The sequence below is a fragment of the Syngnathoides biaculeatus genome, chromosome 17, assembly GCF_019802595.1.
Source record: "Syngnathoides biaculeatus isolate LvHL_M chromosome 17, ASM1980259v1, whole genome shotgun sequence".
In the NCBI taxonomy this organism is placed as follows: Eukaryota; Metazoa; Chordata; class Actinopteri; order Syngnathiformes; family Syngnathidae; genus Syngnathoides; species Syngnathoides biaculeatus.
Window position 1 is genome coordinate 15,996,271 of NC_084656.1, and position 20,526 is coordinate 16,016,796.

At 45.0% G+C, this 20,526-nt stretch overlaps 2 protein-coding genes and 1 long non-coding RNA gene across 12 annotated transcripts; 2 read left to right on the forward strand and 1 right to left on the reverse strand.

Moving 5' to 3' along the window:
- Nucleotides 1-431: 431 nt before the first annotated feature.
- Nucleotides 432-20,526, reverse strand: LOC133490397 (uncharacterized). 10 transcript variants are annotated; one of them, XR_009792191.1, is made up of 10 exons: nt 20,393-20,526; nt 20,096-20,300; nt 18,990-19,051; nt 18,696-18,863; nt 18,425-18,616; nt 18,220-18,339; nt 16,095-16,260; nt 15,871-15,972; nt 13,958-14,079; nt 432-1,330 (listed from the first exon to the last, which is right to left on the reverse strand). It is a non-coding gene; the product is annotated as an uncharacterized LOC133490397 (long non-coding RNA). The 10 variants fall into 10 exon arrangements; XR_009792187.1 differs by lacking the exon at nt 20,096-20,300 and having other exon boundaries at nt 432-941; nt 1,221-1,330; nt 20,344-20,482; XR_009792188.1 differs by having other exon boundaries at nt 20,121-20,267; nt 20,344-20,479.
- Nucleotides 6,673-16,100, forward strand: nefma (neurofilament medium chain a). The gene is made up of 3 exons (XM_061847766.1): nt 6,673-8,090; nt 8,701-8,825; nt 9,847-16,100. The coding sequence occupies exons 1-3, from the start codon at nt 7,071-7,073 to the stop codon at nt 11,666-11,668; spliced, it is 2,967 nt and encodes a 988-aa protein (XP_061703750.1). The 5' UTR covers nt 6,673-7,070; the 3' UTR covers nt 11,669-16,100.
- pgam2 (phosphoglycerate mutase 2 (muscle)) lies at nt 18,442-20,293 on the forward strand. The gene is made up of 3 exons (XM_061800404.1): nt 18,442-18,858; nt 18,949-19,129; nt 20,124-20,293. The coding sequence occupies exons 1-3, from the start codon at nt 18,442-18,444 to the stop codon at nt 20,291-20,293; spliced, it is 768 nt and encodes a 255-aa protein (XP_061656388.1).

Consider the following 20,526-nt stretch of genomic DNA (forward strand, 5'->3'; position numbering starts at 1 on the left):
TGGAAAGAAATATGAACAGTTTAAAATAGCAGCTCGTATTTGCATAAAACCTCATACTCCTTATGAGATAACCCAACCATCCATTCATCCATTTTCTTTACCGCTTATCCTCACGAGGGCCGCGGGGAGTGCTGGAGCCTATCCCAGCTGTCAACGGGCAGGAGGCGGGGTACACCCTGAACTGTGTGCCAGCCAATTTCAGGGCACATCGAGACAAACAACGGCCGCACTCACAATCACACCTAGGGGCAATTTAGAGTGTCCAATTAATGTTGCATGTTTTTAGGACGTAGGGGGAAACCGGAGTGCCCGGCGAAAACCCACGCAGGCACGGGGAGAAAACGCATAATCCACACATGCGGGGCCAGGATTGAACCCGGGACCTCAGAACAGTGAGGCCAATGCTTTACCAGCTGATCCACCGTGCCGCCCTTACGAGATAACACATTTATTTAAAAAAAAATACAGGAAAAGCCTAATTGAACAGTTAAACTTAATTTGGGATTAATCAGGGGCATTTTAAACTTACTATAATTTAACTTTATGTAACTTTTGACTTTAATTCTGAGCAAAGTTACATTCTACTTAATGTACTCAAAGGGAAGGGATTATTAAATCTGATCATTTGAATTAAATTTGTAACGCATATGCTACTCAAAAGATGTAAGGAGCCATTCTATATATGCCAGCAATTTAAATCACATTTAATTAAATGCAGAGGTACATAAAATCATTTCAAGTCATATTAATTGTGTTTTGTTCGTATTTTTTAAATGACAGTACAGAGAACTTGCAGTTATCATCTTGGCATTCACTTGGCTGTCGGCTGCCTTTTTGACCCAAGTGACCAAATATGGTCCCACGGCACATGAAGTGAACAGTTCCATTCTTGTTGTTGAGAAAAACAGCCTTTAACTTACATATGTGATGCGTATTGTTACCTGCAAAATAAAAAAAATGTCAATGAGTCAGAAAGACGCATCCTCTCAATCGACATACACGGAGTGAGGCCGAGTGAGAGAGCTGGTGATGCATTGCAGATAAACTGCAGTGTAACCCCTCCCTTTCTCCTCACCTATGCACCCCCCCCCCCCACACTGCCATACACGCACACCCTTGTTGCTCATTTGTTCCCTGCCACTGTACACGGCATCGTCGTCCCGCAGAAGCGCCGACTAACATCACCGCACGACATCCACATCCCGTCACACCACGCTTACCTTTCGACATCTTCCCATAACCTTGACTCCTTTCTGCTTTTCATCCATCCCAGGACGCTGCGGAGTGTGGATCCATGTGGACGTGATAGCGTAGCAGCAATATCGTACATCTGTGGGGAGTCAGTATTTTAAACATTTTACATCACGGTAAAATTGAAAGGCGCTCGTGCAGATAACCATTTAGGTCTTAAAAGACCTGATGACCAAGCATATGAACAAACCAACTTTTTTGATAGTACTTGGGATGCAATATTGGCTCTCTGGCACCTCAGTTAATGAGAAATATGAATTAAAATTGTCTACACATTTCTGGGTTCCTGACGTTTTTCTGCCGAGAGGCCTGAAATCAGGTGATTGGAATTTCCCGAAGATCTTGGGGTCAACAATACAGAGCAATGTTGGGTGTGGTAAAGAAGTGAAGAAACGGGTCCAAGCGGGGCGGAACAGCTGGCGGAAGGTGTCTGGTGTTCCGTGTGACAGAAGAGTCTCCGCTAGGAGGAAGGGCAAAGTTTATAAAACAGAGGTGAGGCCGGCCATGATGTACAGATTAGAGACGGTGCCACTGAAGAAACAACAGGAAGCAGAACTGGAGGTGGCAGAGATTAAGATGCTGAGGTTCTCACTTGGAATGAACAGTAGGATAGGATTAGAAATTAGCTTATTAGAAGGACAGCCAAAGTTGGATGTTTTGGAGACAAGGTTCGAGAGAGCAGACGTCGATGGTTTGGACATGTCCACAGGCGAGAGAGTGAGTATGTTGGTAGAAGGGTGCTGAGGATGGAGCAAAAGAACGAGGAAGACCAAAGAAAAGGTTGATATGAAGACTGTGGGTGTTAGTGGGGAAGATGCACGAGATGGGCTTAGATGGATAAAGATGACACGCTGTGGCAACCCCTAACAGGACAAGCCAAAAGGAAAAGAAGAAGCAGAAGATCTAGCGAAGATCTCCGCCTACCTGTCTGCTCCTGTTTTTTTCTTCTTAATGAAACAGAATGACACTTTTACACTAAATCCATGTTAGAGAGTCACTCTATGGACCTCTAAAAAGACAAAATATGGGACCTTTCAATCCTATCCATCTGTACATTTTTCAACCTAATTTGTCCTCATCCTGGCTGACTTTGGGCGAGAGGCAGAACTTAAACTGTAGAGTAGAGCGAATCCCTGCTATATGCTGGGGATCTGGACCAAGCTCTGACACAAGTAGCAAAAAAAACTGAAGTAACAGTAACTGAAGCCTAACCCAAAAGGGTTCTAATCGCCTATAGATGTACCAAGATGGTGGAAAAGTACTTTTCTTTCTGTCAGACAAGTTTAGGGCCTGACTAAATGAAGCTCACTTAAATATACTGTAAGTCCTTGTCCCAAAGATGCCACGCAATCATGCCAAAGAATAAAAACTGTGAATGTGTGTGTGTGTTTTTTTCAGTGAATTAAAACCCATGAATAGGCAAATTTGTAAAAGCTAAATGAGTCTACCTGGAGAACCCCCATGTAACCACTGGGGGGGACAAGCAATTCTACACAGGAAGGCCAGAGCCAAGATTTTAACTCTGAACCACAGAAGCTAGGCTACCCATTCATCTAAGGTATGACCGACATTCAACTTGTAAATATATACATTAAAAAAAATGGATGATAGACTGGCAATGGCATGTTTAAAAGTGCTACTTCGTTGCCGTCCCGTGAAGGACGAATCTCTGACAAGTGGCGCTAAACGAAGGTAAAACGATCCCACGTGCGGAAGATCGATCTGTTGTCGAGGTCGGACCAGCAATAATGTTATGGCTGCTTCACAAAAGACGACGGAGGCTTAACGGTGACTGCGAGGCAGCCGCCAAGGCGATAGATGAGAACCAGGATGGGGGTGGGCCACTACAACAGAGGAGCGCGATTGAAGGTTAACGAACAGTCCATCTGACTTTCTTAGCCGCATATCCTCACGAGGGTCGCGTGGAGTGCCGGAGCCTATCCCCGCTGTCAACGGGCAGGAGGCGGGGTACACCCTGAACTGGTTGCCAGCCAATCGCAGGGCACATACAGACAAACAATCACACCTAGGGGCAATTTAGAGTTTCCAATTAATGTTGCAAGTTTTTCGGATGTGGGAGGAAACCGGAGTGCCCGGAGAAAACCCACGCATGCACGGGGAGATCATGCAAACTCCACACAGGCGGGGCTGGGATTGAACCCGGGACCTCAGAACTGTGAGGCCAACGCTTTCCAGCTGATCCACCGAGCCACCCGCTACTTTTTTCTACATTAAAATAAAAAAATGGCATTGTGCTCTTTGAAACTAAATGAATGGAGAAATGTTATCAGTTAAATCAAATTAGGGCTTCAAACAAGAGGCAATTCTGTGTTTTTTTTTTAATGAAAAAACATGGTGCTAAAAGGCGGTAGTGCAATTTTGTGTCAAGAAATGAGAATAAAAAGAGCACTGAAATTGCACCTAACAAACCAAATAATATAATAAATCTGTCTTTAAAAAAGTATTATACTGAAAAAATGGCAGACAAAATGATATTGTAATGCCATTACGTTCAGCATACAGTATATTGTATGTGCTCTTATTTACTGTATACAGAATGCTACCAGTGTTGACAACACATGTGATCCAGTAGGATGTGTTGCTATTGCGATGGTGACACCTCCCATGAAATGGCCCATTAGTCTTCCCCAGCCTCAAGTTGTCAACCTCAGCATCATGTACTGTACTTCACCTCTCCGCTGACTCATCATATTCTCTGTGTGACTGTATCCGCATACAGTATATATATAAATATATATATAGTACGTTGCAGATATCTACCTTTAAAAGATAATTACAGTAGCAGTTGAAAGAGTGCGAGCAGTATGATGATAGCATTCCGTTTTAATGCAAAAACAATTATAATAGTGGATTAAAGAGTCACAAAGGCACAAAGTAAACAATAAATAACGATTATGTAGCTTTTACACAAGCTTACAACCGTAACTAGTGAATTCATAAACAAGCTAAGCAACCTTATGAGATAAAACAATAAAGAAGCTAGCTAGTTAGCTACTAAACTGCATTTGCACAGTATTTGGGTTATGTTACAATGTAAATATTCTAAAGTGCAAAACAATAACCAAAAACAGGAAACCAACAAAGCAACAATGAAACGTTAACTCTCACCACAGGCGATAACGTCTTCGTGTAAAACTGTATTGCGTTTATAAGCACAAGTTGTTCCTAACATTCCACTCACCTAGTAAAGTCAGTCACCTAAATAAGGTACATAACTTTTTTTGCATTTTGATTCATCCTAAAAAATCTGAGTTGCAAGATTTTTGTTGCGATTCTGGATTAAGTTGATTGGAGGAATGATTCAACCGCTGTCAAGGGAGGAATAAACTATAATGTCAACAATGCTATTGGTCGTCGTGGTGTCAAAGTTTCTGCTGTGTCTGCTCATTTTTAACATGGCGATACGGTGTATATGTGTTTGCGGGCCGCTCCTCAGCTCTATATGAGGTCAAGATGCCCTTGCGTTCTTTTGTACACACCACCAAACACTAACGCGCATCTGCAGTGCAACACCTACACGTTTATGAAGTAAAGTTAGGGTTTCAATACTTCTATTTGTGCTCGTCAGGCTGCTTGACGGCCTTAATTTTGGACGGGTGCTTTTGCCCGTATTCAGCTGCAGTATCGTTTGAGCGCACTTCTGCAGTGCGCTTGAGCCTTGAACTCGCGCCGACTAGCTCGCCGGCTCTTGTTGCAGGACCCCACCCAGCCCCCGCTCGTCACACCACAACTGCCGCCCTTTTTGGGGGCCCGCGCCAGACCCAATCTATGACACCTAAAAGGCTGCCATCTTCGTGGAGCGGCGCTCAAGGACGATGAAACATGGCGTGGGGGTGTGGCTACTGAATTGTGTTCATTTACAGTGGATATCGAGCTAAAAATAGATGCGCTGCTCTCATGCTGCAACTTACTTTGCCATTTTTTTTGCCCTGCACTGCAAAGAGAGGAATGCGGGCGTAACAGGAATGAAAATCTCAAAACACCGGTGCAGCTGTTTTTGGTGCATCACCGCCCAACAGTTGCTAATCGTACCACATCGGCTAAAGTGATTTAGGATAAGAAGCGAGCGTTCAGACCGATGGGTGATCACTGGAACTACCCTGACCCAGCCAGCAATTCTTACTGGAAACACTGGTTAGACCACCCGTTCCACATGCGCTTGTGTGTGACTAGTGGCAAATTGTTTCAAAATGTGCATGCATCATTCCCCTGCATAGCAAGATGGTTCTTGAAAGAATATTTACAAGAGCGAATGTTGAGAATTCGTTTTTTGTAGTAAATACAGTACATTGAAGGCAATGTAATGATGATAAATTAAAATGTAAAATTGTAAAAACTGCATCTGTTATCGATGTTTATTTTGGTTTGGTTAAAAACACCTGGGTAAAAAAAATTAGTTTTGCAGACACAGTACAAGTAATTATTTTATGCTTGTGTATTAGTCAGTCTTTCACTGAAATTGATTTTCATGATAAAAAATAGTTTATTGTTTTCCATTAATTTTCAAATGTAAACAATAAAAGCACATGATTATTTCTTTAGACGTCAATAGTTATTTACACACATTCCTGAACAGTAAAATGAGTTATTGCGGCTGGATTTTGGATGCTTGAGCATTTTTTTTTTTTAGGGGGGGGTTCTCAGTGAAACTATACTGAAGCAACTGAAATTGGTGGAATTGTTTTTTTAATAAATGAATTATCCGCTTAAAATGGTAAGACATCGGCAGTTTACTAAAATTGGAAGTCTTCATGTAATGGTTCTGGGACAAATGTGGAGGTGGTCTCATGAATTAATCACTCAGTCTTGTCACTGGTTCAGCCTTAGAATAAGTTTGAAAGTTCTGGTCTCTGAATCACTACGTGGTTCAGGTCCTGAATATATGAAGAAATAATATAGAATATACACTCAGTAAGGCTTTGAGACTCATTTGGACTGGCAAATAGTGGAGTCCAAAGTAAACATGGTGAAGCAGCATTTGGCTATTAGTCTGCACACAAATGGAATAAAATGGCAACAGAAATGACATCAGCCCCCAGTGGGATTGTTTTCAAGTCCAGGTTGAAAACATTTTTTTTTCCATCCTTTTTAGAACATTTCCAATTTTAAATGATAATTCTTGCATGGAAAGCTGTTTTAATTCCACCCTCCCCAAACCCCAGTTCGTTTTAAAAGGGTTTTTTTTTTTTTTTTTTGTATTTAAATAGTTTTAATCATGTACAGCACGTTGTTACCTTATGTATAAAATGCACTACATATAAAACATTGCTTTGCTTGGAAATACTTCCACACAACAGTACAATAAATAATGTAATTTAAACTGTAATCACTATTACTTTCTATGTTATTCTTCTGCAGCAAAACAAGTAACTTTCTATTGCACGGGACTCTATCCAAGGTGCTGAATTGGAAAAGGAAAGTCCCAATTTTCATCTGAGAACATTATTCATCTGCAACTCCACAATTATGCATTTGAAAGTCAAAAATATAAATGAATGCGAAATGCAAACACATGACAATGCAGCAGTGTAATCGATGAAGTCACGTGTCCGACAGTGTCCAATAGCAGAAGGTCTGATGGGATCAGAGCCCTCCCTCCCCCTGTTGAGTGCCAGCAACTTTCCTGGCGAGCACCGCGACGCCGGCCATATATAAGGCACACGCGGAGGAGGTGACGGTCGCTGTGAAAGCCATTCACCCCTCACACCTGCACGCACACGCATACATCCACGTCCACGTCCTCCCCCTCACACCCGCATAGTCGCTCTTCTCTTATTAGTTCCCGCACACTCGGCCGGATGGACCCCATAGGGAGCCCCTTCAGGAGAGTTATGGACGGCAGGACGAGCAGCTACGGCTACAGCCGCTCCGCGGGCACCCCCGCCACCATTGGATTCCGCTCCCAGACGTGGTCTCGGGCCAGCCCCGGGTCCAGCGTGAGCGCGTCGTACAAGAGGAGCTCGAACAAGCCCCGCGGGGACACTTTCGAGCTGAGCCAAAGTTCCCTCCTGGGCGCGGACTCCTCCAGGCGCTCCAACGAGAAGGAGCAACTCCAAGGGCTCAACGACCGCTTCGCCGTGTACATCGACAAGGTGCATTACCTGGAGCAGCAGAACAAGCAGATCGAGGACGAGATCCAGGCCCTGCGGCACCAGCAGGCGTCCCGCTCGCAGTTGGGCGACCTGTTCGACCAGGAGCTGCAGGACCTGCGCGCCACGCTGGAGCAGATCCACCGCGACAAGGCGCAGATCCAGCTCGACAGCGACCATCTGGAGGACGACATCCAGAGGCTGAGGGACCGCCTGGACGACGAAGCCCGCATCCGGGAGGACACCGAGGCCATCATCCGCGTCCTCAAGAAGGACACCGGCGACTCGGAGCTGCTCAAGTCCGAGCTGGAGAAGAAAGTGCAGTCGCTGCAGGACGAGATCGCCTTCATCCGCAACAACCACGAAGAAGAAGTGAACGAGCTCCTGGGCCACATCCAGGCGTCCCAGGTGACCGTGGAGAAGAGGGACCCGCAGCGGGCCGACATCACCGAGGCTCTGCGCGAGATTCGCAGCGAGCTGGAGGGCCACTCGGACCAAAACCTGCAGCAGGTGGAGAGCTGGTTCATGTGCCACTACGCCAAGCTCAACGAGGCGTCCGAACAGAACAAGGACGCCATCAAGAGCGCCCGCGACGAGATCAACGACTACCGGCGCCAGCTGCAGTCCAAGACGGTGGAGCTGGAGTCGGTGCGCGGCACCAGAGACTCGCTGGAGAGGCAGCTGGGCGACATCGAGGACCGCCACAACAGCGACCTCGCCAGCCTGCAGGTATTAACCACCACTGCGTTCCGTTGTAGCGACGCCCGCAAGGGCAACTTTATGCGTGCATATAAATTCGTTCATCGCACTAATGCGGTGTACAACATGAAAACAAGTGACTTATGATGAGAGTGATGGGCAAATCAATTCCACGTGTAACATTTTATTCAGTTCCTGTCATTAGTAAATAAAAATTCACAATATTTTCTTCCTTGGGACAGCGGCGGTGACTTCCTCTATTTAGTGCCATAAAAGAGTTAAAGGGAAGGACTGCAGCAGACTCAATCGCTTGCCCCCCTTTCTCTACTCTCTCCCTCTCTCTCTGCGCACATTTTTGCTGAGTAAGAATCATGGCGGGATGCCCTCACTGGCCAAGTCCTTGTGCATCACACCACCGCTCCCCCAGGGCGGGGTGCATGCAAATGAGGAGTGCTGGAGAGTATTTAAAAAATCTGCGTCAGAATATATTTATAAGGGTTGACGTCATGGCTAAAATAGTCTCACTGTGAGGATTTTCAGTCAAAGATTCGCTCAGTAATCTTGAGACAGGAGGCTTAAAATCTTCCCCTCAATCAAATGTCGTGTGTTTTGTTTTGTTTTGTTTTTTTTTTTTTCCCAGGAGACGATCCACCAGCTGGACAATGAGCTCAAAAGCACCAAATGGGAGATGGCCCGCCATCTGCGCGAGTACCAGGACCTGCTCAATGTCAAGATGGCCCTGGACATTGAGATTGCTGCATACAGGTGAAACGAGCACAAGAGTTAGTCGTGAGAAAAGGCGGTTTGCAAATCGTACTCAGTATTTTAAAATTGCTATTTTGGAATTTTAGAAGACAAAATGAAATATCTATATTTCTTCATAAAATGAGGATTTACTCACTAAACTGCAGAGAGTATCGGGTATCTCCTCAAAGCAAGGCCTTCATAAGGGAGGCCTTCATTTTATCTTAAATTGTAAGATGCCTTTTCAAAAAAAAATCTCATAAATAACGATGCATTCATACATACACATTATGTGCTGTGTGACTGGCTGGCGACCAGTTCAGGGTGTATTCCGCCTTTCGCCTGAAGTTGGCTGGGAAAGGCTCCAGCATTCCCGTGGCCCTTGTGAAGATAAGCGCCTTGGAAAATGAATGGATGGATATTCCAAAGTGCTGATCCTCATGAGGGTTGCTGGTAATATGGCGTTGATCAACTGTTTTTGGTCTGACAGACTGGTCACCAGTCAATCACAGCGCACAAACAACCACTCATATCCTCATTGTAATGATAAACAATTATTGCAAATTGTGATTAAGGGGGAAAAGTAACTGAAATTTATTTAATATATTTTTTTTATTAAAAAATAAACTGGTGTTAGAATAGTGAATTTGCAAGTATTTCAGAGTGAAGGTTTTGTGTGTAACTGGATTTTGTTTTAATTTACTGTACACAGTACTCGTTAATCCATATGTTAGCATGTTTTGTCAACAACGTGTGAATGTATTCTGCACGGAAATTATTTTTTACTATTTTTGATCGTATATTCGACCAATATATCCTGTCGAGTGTGCTCAATCAATTGAAAACGCATTTCCCTACTTTGCTGCAATTAACAGAGGGACTGTTGTTTCAGTCTCGATTAGTCTAAAGATTATGTAATGATATAAATATGAATGAGAAGTATAAATAACAGAATTTTTCAATTGATTATTAATCATCCATATCCATCAACCATTGAGTCAAATGGTAATCCTTACAGTGAACTTGTTCATGACCCCACCAGGAAACTCCTGGAGGGTGAGGAGACCCACTTCAGCACATTCTCCCATCGCCCAGCGGTTTCATCCACCAGAATATCAATATCCAAATCAGAAGCTCCCAGGATGAAGGTGCAACATAAATTTGTCGAGGAGATCATCGAGGAGACCAGGGTGGAGGATGACAAAGCCGACATGGAGGAGGCCTTGGATCAGATTGCCCAGGAGCTCTCGGCCACACTGGAAGGCAGTGGAGGGGAGGAGGAAGAGGAGGACGCTGAGGTGGAGGAAGAGGAAGTCGTAGCTGTAACCGATGCTAAGGTTAGTTCGAAAGCACCGGCCGAGGAGGAAGAAGAAGAGGACGACGAAGAGGGGGAGGAAGATGACAAGGAGGAAAATGAAGAAGATGGGGACGAGGGGAAAGGAGAGGAGCCGGGTGACGACGAGGCGGTAGTCGAGGAAACTGTCCTGTGCTCCAAAACTCATGAGTCGAAAGCCACTCCTGAGAAAGTGAAAGCTGGAGAGGAAGAAGATGAAGAGGGAGAAGAAGAGGCCAGCGGGGGAGAAGAGGAAGCCGACAAAGCATCCAAAGATGGAGACGATAAGGAAGAAAAGGCGGATGAGGACGAAGGCAAAGAAGATGAGAAGGTAAAGGTTGAAGACGTGGTGACGGAAACAATTGTAGCCAAAGTAGAAGTTCAGAAAACAGAAGCTGCGAAACCTGAAGCCAAAAAGGAAGAAAGTGTCACGGTAGAACTGACAAAACCAGATTCCCTCAAAACTGAATCCCCAAAAGCTGTTTCCCCAAAGTCTGAATCCCCCAAAACAGCTTCCCCAAAGCCTCAATCCCCAAAAACTGGTTCCCCAAAGTCTGAATCCCCAAAAGCCGGTTCCCCAAAGTCTGAATCTCCAAAAGCCGGTTCCCCAAAGTCTGAATCTCCAAAAGCTGGTTCCCCCAAGACAGAATCTCCAAAAGCTGGTTCTCCAAAGTCTGACTCCCCAAAGCCTGGGTCCCCCAAGACAGAATCCCCAAAAGCTGGTTCACCCAAGATAGAATCCCCCAAACCTCTGTCCCCTAAATCTGAATCCCCAAAGCCTGGTTCAAATTCAGAATCGCCAAAAGCAGGGTCCCCTAAATCAGAATCGCCCAAGCCAGCATCTCCCAAAGAAGACTCACCAAAAACTACCCCTCCAAAAGCAGAGTCTCCTAAATCGGAAGCTCCTAAGCCCGCATCACCCAAAGAAGACTCGCCCAAGGCTGGCTCCCCCAAAGCAGAGTCCCCTAAATCAGAATCTCCCAAGGCTAGCTCCCCCAAAACAGAATCCCCTAAATTAGAATCTCTCAAGCCTGGATCCCCCAAAGAAGACTCACCGAAGGCCACCTCCCCAAAAGCAGAGTCCCCCAAACCTGATCCTACAAAGCCAGACTCGCCAAAGGCTGAATCTCCTGAGACGGAAACGAAAAAACTCGACACACCCAAGCCTGCCGAAGACAAAAAGAGCGACTCCGCAGACGACAAGAAGATGAAGGACGCGGCCATGAACGGCGACGTGGACAAGACGAGCCCGGAGGAAGCGGAGAAGAAAAAGGCCGACGGGAACGACGTGATCATCAATGGCGTGGACGAGAGTCCCGTCAAGGACGACGGGAGCCAGAAGGTGGTGACCACCAAAACGGTGGAGACCATCATCACGGGGGAGGACGGCTTGCAGCAGGTCACCAAGTCGGTCACCGTCACCGAGACGGTGAAGGAGGTGGAGGAGGTGCTGCAGGAGAAGATGGTCTCCACCGTCAAGACGGAGAGGCACTCCAGCCATTCCATCAAGCAGGTGACGGAGGGGGACTGAGGAGGTGGGCTCCGATCGTGACGACAAGCAATCAAGCAGAACTAACATAAGAGAATACCATTCAGCTAGAGCAACATACGAAACCTTAGAGAGAAGCCAAAACCGCTACAAATGTTAGAAATGCATGTTTGCAGACGCAGCGAGGGCCGAACCATTGAGACATTTTAACAATTTTCCGTTCTTGCCGCCGTTCAACCGAAGGGTTCGTGGGGTTCGGGGTGGGCGGGGCTTTGCATGCAATAGCTCAGGGGCCGGAGGGGGGGGCACTTTTCCCCCCTCCTGTGTATGTATGTATGTATGTATGGTAAAGAGAGAAGATCAATATCGCTATATGGGGAATTACTTTTTAGCTGAAGCAAATGAGGGAAGGGTGACGTGGGTGGAAGTTGGGGGAGGGGTTGGGGTCCTGTGCACACATGCTGTCCTGAACTAGCCTTATGCCTAACGTGAACATAGCAAGTCAGCCAAAAAAGAAAACTACACACCTGCCGCAGTGAACGACAACAGGACGACCGCAAGACCACACCGACCATACGCAGCTCCCGAGGAAGTCGTAGCCTTAAACCTGCTTTTGGATCCCCCCCGTTAACGTCGACCCGAGCGCAAATGCAACGAAATAACGTCAGAGTGCTTAGGGACTTACATTCTTGTATATGCATAGGAACTTGACTTGAAATTGAAATACAGAAATATATGAGGTGCTACTGTTTGCGGTCCCGTGACCTTACTCATCACCGATGATTTCCCAGCAGCATTTGCTCAATAAACGTCATCATGAAGTCAACGGCTACCTTCTCCTGTCTTTTTTTTTCATACAATTATGGCAACATGTTACAAACAAACAATTAATTGAGTAAATGATCAAAGTTAAAAAAAAAAAAAAAATCTTCATATGGGTTTTTTTTTTGGAATGGTCAAAGTGATGTCTTGAATGAGAAGGTTTCTAAAACAGGCGGAACGGTGGACGAATGGTTAGACGGTCTGCCTCACAGTACGGAGGACCGCGGTTGAACTCCCGGCCCCGACTGTGTGAAGTTTGAACGTTTTCCCTGCGCATTTGTGGGTTTTAGCGGGTAGGAAGATTAAGAAGACAAAGGTAGAGCAGAGAGTTAGGCGGTGGAAGTTGAGGAAGGAAAAATGTTGGAAGAGCTCCCGGAAGACTGGAATACTACTGCCAAGGTACGCAGAGAGGCAGGCAGGAGAGTACTTGGGGTGCCTTCTGGTAGGAAAGGGGAGAAGGAGACTTGGTGGTGGAACCCCAAAAACACAGGAAGTGATCCAAGGAAAGAGATTAGCGAAGAAGAAGCGGGACACGGAAAAGACTGAGGAGAGGCGACGTAGGGCAAAGGTAGTGGTGGCGAAGGCTAAGCAAGAGGCGTACGACGACATGTACACAAGGTTGGATGCGAAAGAGGGAGAAAAGGATCTCTACAGGTTGGCCAGACAGAGGGACAGGACAGTGGGTGTTAAGAGAGGAGGATGCACGAGATGGGCATGGATGGAAAAAGATGACACGCTGAGGCGACCCCGAACAGGACAAACCGAGAGGAAAAGAAGAAGAAGAAGATGTGTGGGGTTTTTTTTTCCAGTTTCCTTCAACATCCTAAAAACGTGCTTAGTGGGTTAATTGGTGACTCTAAATTGCCCGTAGGTGTGAGTCCAAATGGTTGGCGATTGGCTGGCAACCTGGTGTACTTAGCCTACCACCCGAAGACAGCTGAGATCAGCTCCAGCAGTCCCGCAACCCTTGTGAGGATAAGCAGCAAGGAAAATGGATTGTTTCTAAAACAGCACTCCACCCAACCTCGTTCCCCATGTCGTGAACATCACTTTTCTTTTTTTCTTGACTGCTTGTGCTTGTCAACCGCGATACATCGTCTATATCAGGGGTGTCAAACTCATTTTTTTCCGGTTAAAATATTTAATCATCTCCTCATATTTACATCAATTTATTAAATAGTTTTGGAATCAGGAATCAAGGGTAATGTGTTTTTTCTACTATTCACGTTTGGTAACACAAAAAAATGCCTGTAATATCTCAACTTTATCATTTAGGATATATGACAATTGGAAATTTTGGTACAGATTTTTTCAAGAATTATGGAAATTGACACTCTGGATTTGGCTTCCCGGCGGGCCGCATAAAAACATGTAATGGGCCAGATCTGGCCCCAGGGCCTTGAGTTTGACACCAGTGCTCGATATGTACAACCTTCTCATGTCATTTGTTTTGCTTGTTTCAGTATAAACGTATTCCGTTCATAAATATTGGTCAAAAATCGCAATCACCTGAATGTTGTTTGCTGCAAATCCTTTTTAGACGCGATGTTTCATGTCTTTGAATTTCACCACCTCTTCTTTATCCCCGTGAGAAGTGGGAGGGGGACGCCCTCTGTTAACTGGGTGTGTGGCTGGAACATAATGATAGTGATGTTGGAATGTCGCCAAGTCATAAAAATGTCTCAATAATTGATCATCATTATTCATGATGCAATATTCACCATTTCCCCTACTTAGGAACAACACTATCATCCAATGGATTTGAAATGAATTTCAGAAACTGCAACCCATTTTGGAAAACTGCTCTTGGGTTTTTTTTTCCACTCCTGTCTCTCGCAATTTTAGAGCATATCATTTAAAATATTAGAAAACCAATGCTGGATGATCACAACACTTACTAATCACCTAATCAGATTGGTTTGACGCTATTGCTGCTAGGGCCAATTTGCATTATCGCCGTCCGTCCGCCAATATTCTGTGCTCCTGGTGCTCATGAGGGTCGCCGGTGATCAGAAGAATTTTTTTCCACTTATGGCCAACTTGGAGTCTTCAATTAACCGAACATGCAAGTTTGTGGGAGCCAGAGAGAGGACACGCAAACTCCACGAATAGGAGCTGCGGTTCAACAGAGAACCACCAAAAAGGCCAGATGTGCTAACCAATAGAGCTCGTGCACGTGACGTCACCGTTTTCACGGCGCCATATTGCCGGTTAAACAGAACTGCTCGATAGTGTGTGGGACATTGAACTGGAGCAGAATATTCACAATGCCCGAGACTTGTTGTGCTGTTGGTTATTACAGCAGACGAGACAGATACTCAAAGAGGTCATTCTAGCGGATACCAGCTGAAAAGACCAGAAAATATCGATTGATTTCAGCAATTAAACGTGATGGATGCCGCCCAAGCAAAATACACACACGTCTGTGTACCGATTGTTTCATTTCAGGTAGGAATTATTCTACTCAATCTCAAATTCCCAGGAAGTATTTATAATGCCAAATTGGCTCATTTGAGAACAATGGAAAAAAAACCCGACAAGGATTCATCTCCAATGTACACAGAAGCATGTTGCGGCCACAGGTTAAACTTCAGTAAATCTCTCCCCGACAGATGTTTGTTTTTTGTTTTTTTTTTTAAATATGCATTGTTCTCAAATGATTCCAATGCATATTTAAAAAAAGAAAATAAACCATCGCTCACACAGGTTAACGCAGGTTAACGTGTGGCTGCAACACGCTTCCGTGTTCGGGGGGTGAAGCCTATCTAGGGGTTTATTTTCATTTTTTAAATACCCATTGGACTCATTTGAGAACATTGCATATTTAAAAAAAAAAAAGTCTGTCATGGAGAAGTTTACCAAAGTTTAATGCATGGCCACGACACGCTTCGTGTATGGAGGAGCCAACTCGCTGTCTTTTTTTTCCCCCAATCATACTTAATGAATGCGAGTTTGTGTAAAACCAGGCGTTATTTATTTAAATATTGCTATTTGTATTGAAAAAAATCTGAGTGGCTCCATCACTATGTGGGATTTATTCGTGATTGAGAACAAATCTAGCAACGACGTATTTGTATGCGTCCAGACTTTTCTACGCTTTCAAACTCTTCCGTGTAAATCTCGACGACTTACTCAGCAGATCCACGTGTAGATCCAGTCGTCCGAGACGAGCGGGAGCGGGTTAACATTCTAATTTCTTATCAGTGAAAATATCGACTTCGGGATTAAATATGGGTCCTCTATACCAAGTGTCTCTCATTTTTCCACGTATCTTCGTTTATTATCACCTTCTAAATGTTTAACGGTATCGGACAAAACTTTGGGAGACGTATTTTCGTGTCGTCTCCAACCGACTTTGATTGATCGGCAGTATGGCCAGTCACGTGATTTCGATGACGTAGGTGCACGAGCTCGACACCCACCGTGCAGAAAACTCAATGTAAAGAGCCATCTTGACAGTGGGACGGTTTTCGTTTTCCATCCGGTGTTCCGCCAGTTCCATTTTCAATTTCTGCCTTAGTCCCCTAAATTGCATTTCAAAATAAAGAAATGCACATTGCTGTCAGGATGTATGATTTGGACCAGATTTGATTAGAGCGTTTCAATTGTAAACTCGGTTATGCTTGATGTCTGTTATTTATGAGACCTGCATTGCAGCTGTCTTTTCATCGAGGTCATGCACTCGATTCTCCACAGTCACTGATGACTCGGCATCCAGCAATCTCCAGCAGACAGGGCAGCAGCAGCAGCAGCAGCAGCAGCCTGCAGTCGTTTCCCTCCTCATCCTTTGCACTCTTCTGCTCCACCCCGGCCTGTACCATATCCACATAAAGAAACCTCACTGATTCCTCATTTTTCTCACGGGCCACATTGCTGTTCCGGTTTCCCCTCAGAGGGCCATTATGACTGTGAAACAAAAATAGTCATCTCATCATATTTACATCATCAATTTATGCACTAGTTTTGGAATCAAAAATCAAGTGTAATGTGTTTTTCAACAATTCACGTTTGGTAACACAAAAATGCTTGTAATATCTCAACTTTATCATTTACGATTTATGACAATTGGAAATTTTGGTGCAGATTTTTACAAGAATCATGGAAATTGACAGTCTACATTTGGCGTCGCGGGCCACATAAAATCATGTGGCGGGCCGGATCTGGCCCCCGGGCCTTGAGTTTGACACCAGTTTTCTGTCACACTAAAGCAAGGTACACACAGAACCCTTTTTTAACCTTAAGTGATTTTCTAAGGATGAAAGACCTCACATACAGCGTTAACAAAATATTTTATTATATAATGCCAGATAATGGGAAAAAAAGTACATATTTACTGATCATTAATCAGCAGTGCGCAGGTGTGAATTCTTTTGATTTTATAAACTCAAAGGAAATGTGTCAGTAGCCAAAACCTTTCCTGCCAACATAATATCATTCAGCCCATTGTATAAAATCTAATCTCAATTTTTAACTTTCAAATGACGACTGCAAAAATTACATTAATTTGGTAGACACGAGACGAGTTACATCACATTCGACCGCTAGGGGGCGGAAATACAGTTGTAAACATCTCTTTACAAATGATTTTTGCATGAGGATTCTACAAATAAAACAATAAAACTTAAGTAAATATGCATTCACAATAGAATGTGGATTTTTTTTTTCCCCGCCAATGGATCTTTGTGTCCAAATACATTTAAGCAATTCTTATATTTCATTTCTGACCAAAAATACAGGAGAGATAAGTAAGGCACTTGAAATCACCTCTCAGTGCACAGTGATGTTGATTGATATTGTAAATTATTCAGGGAATTATTTTTGTGGTTGAAGTTTAGAGTGTGTAGAACTGATCATACAGTCAGTGGTTTCCAATATAATAACTCCATTCATCCATTTTCTTTGCTGCGTATCCTCACGAGGGTGGCAGGGAGTGCTGGAGCCTATCCCAGCTGTCAACGGGCAGGAGGCGGGGTACACCCCGAACTCGTCGCCAGCCAATCGCAGGGCATAAAGAAGCAGACAAGAGTCGCACTCACAATCACACCTCGGGGCAATTTCGAGTGTCCAATTAATGTTGCATGTTTTTGGCATGTGGGAGGAAACCGGAGTGCCCACCCGGAGAAAACCCACGCAGGCACGAGAAGAACATACAAACTTCACACAGGCGGGGTCGGGATGGAACCCCTCAGAACTGTGCGGCCAACACTTTACCAGCTGATCCACTATGCCGCCATATATAATAAATCATGGAAGTAAATGAATATGTACAAATATTAGTAAAACCTTTTAGTATAATTCGGTACAGGCTGCAAACCAAAATATAACAATTATTTCGAATTTACATCTCTCTATTAGCGCCAAAGCTCAGCATTACAATCTTTGTGCAGGCAGAATATTTTATCAGAATATGCAACAGATTTTATTATGCGGTATTAGATTATGCAGGCTTTGTTCATTAAGTGTCCATTTAGATGCCCCGGCACGTGTTTCTGCAACATTCTATCTCAGTGCAAACTTTAAAATGTGCTGCCATCATTTTGTTCCATTAATTTCTATCCATACAATCACCATATTGTACACTACCCGCATGCTGAAATTTCTTGGTGCGACTTGGACTCTTAACAGTAGTTGTGAGCAAAAGTTACCAAAAAGTCTCAGTCACTTTCAGTGTGAAACTATCTGATGTCAAGACTGTTATATCTGATCTTTACACTTTTGTTCAAGTGCTCTGACTTGAAAAGTCATGTTGCTATTTTGGCTCGACGGCTAACCTTTGGCCTTCACGGGCAGCACACGCGGGCGTCTGCTCCTATTGGCCAACCGTGCATGTCGGTTGCAGTAAGAAGGCTTCTCACAGGTGTAACGGGAAGGGGGCTTGCCAGTCACAGCCGCTATAAAAAGAGAGTGGAATGTCAAGTGGGTCTCACTTTGGGTCAGCCAGAGTGTGTGCACAACTTAGAAGGACTGAGGGCTCACGTAAAATCGCTTCAAACATGGCCGCTGTTCATCGCCTGGTTATCGTCCGCCACGGGGAGAGCGCCTGGAACCAGGAGAATCGCTTCTGCGGCTGGTTCGACGCCGACCTCAGCGAGAAAGGCGTGGAGGAGGCGACCCGGGGGGCGAAGGCCATCAAAGACGCCGGCATGAAGTTCGACATCTGCTACACCTCTGTGCTCAAACGCGCCGTCAAGACCTTGTGGACCATCATGGAGGGGACGGACCAGATGTGGCTTCCCGTGATCCGTACCTGGCGCCTCAACGAGCGCCACTACGGAGGCCTCACTGGGCTCAACAAGGCAGAGACGGCCGCCAAGCACGGCGAGGAGCAGGTGAAGATTTGGCGCCGTTCCTTTGACATCCCGCCTCCACCCATGGACAAGGACCACCCTTACCACTCCATCATCAGTGAGGTGAACTAACAGATTTTGACGTATAAACAATCGTGTTTCTTCAAACAGCTGCTTAATTAATGGCCGTGTGCCGTTTATATCGACCTCCAGTCCAGACGCTACAAGAACCTGAAGCCCGGTGAGCTGCCTACCTGTGAGTCACTCAAGGACACCATCGCCCGCGCCCTCCCTTTCTGGAATGATGTCATCGCGCCTGAAATCAAAGCCGGGAAAAACGTTATCATCGCCGCCCACGGCAACAGCCTGCGTGGAATCGTCAAGCACCTTGAAGGTGAACGGAAAAAGACGACGGCAATTATGGCGGCCAAACTGCATAGAAGGATTACTTAATGAATTCTGGGAAACGCATGAAAGTTCGATTGAACAAATGCACACAAGGACACAAAACCAGCCAGTGATACGGGCACACACATTTACAGTGGATATAAATAGCACCCGTGGGCTCGGGGACAACAGAGAGGGGGTCACGAGTCTGGTTCCCATTACACTCGCGACCTTTATCTAGAAAGGTTTCATAGATTGGCCGGGAAGAATTACAACTGCAAAAAAAGCTTAAACACATGCGGGTCGGAGCTGAGATTCAAATCAAGAACCTTTCAACAGTGAGGCAGGCGTGTGAACAACTTGACCACAATGCTGCCATCCCATAACTTTGTAATGAAAAGTATGCAGAGAAACTTGCATTACAGGAACTTTGTCAAAAACAGTCAGTCAGTAGTTTTTTAAGTTTTCAAAAAATATTGTCCATTATTGCAGAAAATCTCACTTTGTGTATCAACAAAAATAACCCTCTTAAATTTACATGTAAAGTTGTGAAGCAGGTGAATGACCCTTTCCAGTCCTGACCTTTTCCACAACCTGAAACGTACAAGTATGATCCCAAATTGTAGAAGAACACCAGGCTGATTTAGTTCCATGTACTGTATGTTTTTTTTTCACCAATTATGAGCTCAATAGAGTTAAGATTAAAAGCTAGGTCTAAAATGGTCCTAAAAGATCAGATCACGGACAGAAAGGCCAATGATCCAAATTAGGTTGCACGTTCCTGTGCTGATAACAGCCACCAGGGGGCGTGGGGGTGTCTGGGGACTGCTTTGAGACGCTGCAATGTATCAACCATTATAATTCAGTATATTATTGTATTATTGGTAAACAGAACTTGATAATATTCCTATTTACTGCCTTAACATCAATGACTGCATGCAATCAAAATCCTGCTCAATGTCACAACACTGACGTTTATGTTACTTTTTTTTTTCTACCAGGGATGTCCGACGCCGCCATCATGGAACTGAACCTCCCCACGGGAATTCCCATCGTCTACGAGCTGGACGCAAACCTGAAGCCCGTCAAGCCCATGTCATTCCTGGGCGACGAGGAGACCGTGAGGAAGGCCATGGAGGCGGTGGCTGCTCAGGGCAAAGTCAAGAAGTGAGCTCTTGCTGAGGGGCAGAAAAAAAAAAAACAAGAGACTTGAGTCCTTACCTCCCATCCCAACAAAAATCCATCTTTGTGGTCCATTCCAAGTACCAACCGGGGTACACTTGGGTCTTGTTAGCCTGCTGTTTGCTCCAAACGATGACCTGCCAACTAAAGCAAACGGGCCCACACAGATCAAAATGTGAACCTCCCTCAGTTGTTCTAAGTTGTGGCCAAAGCCACCCTGAC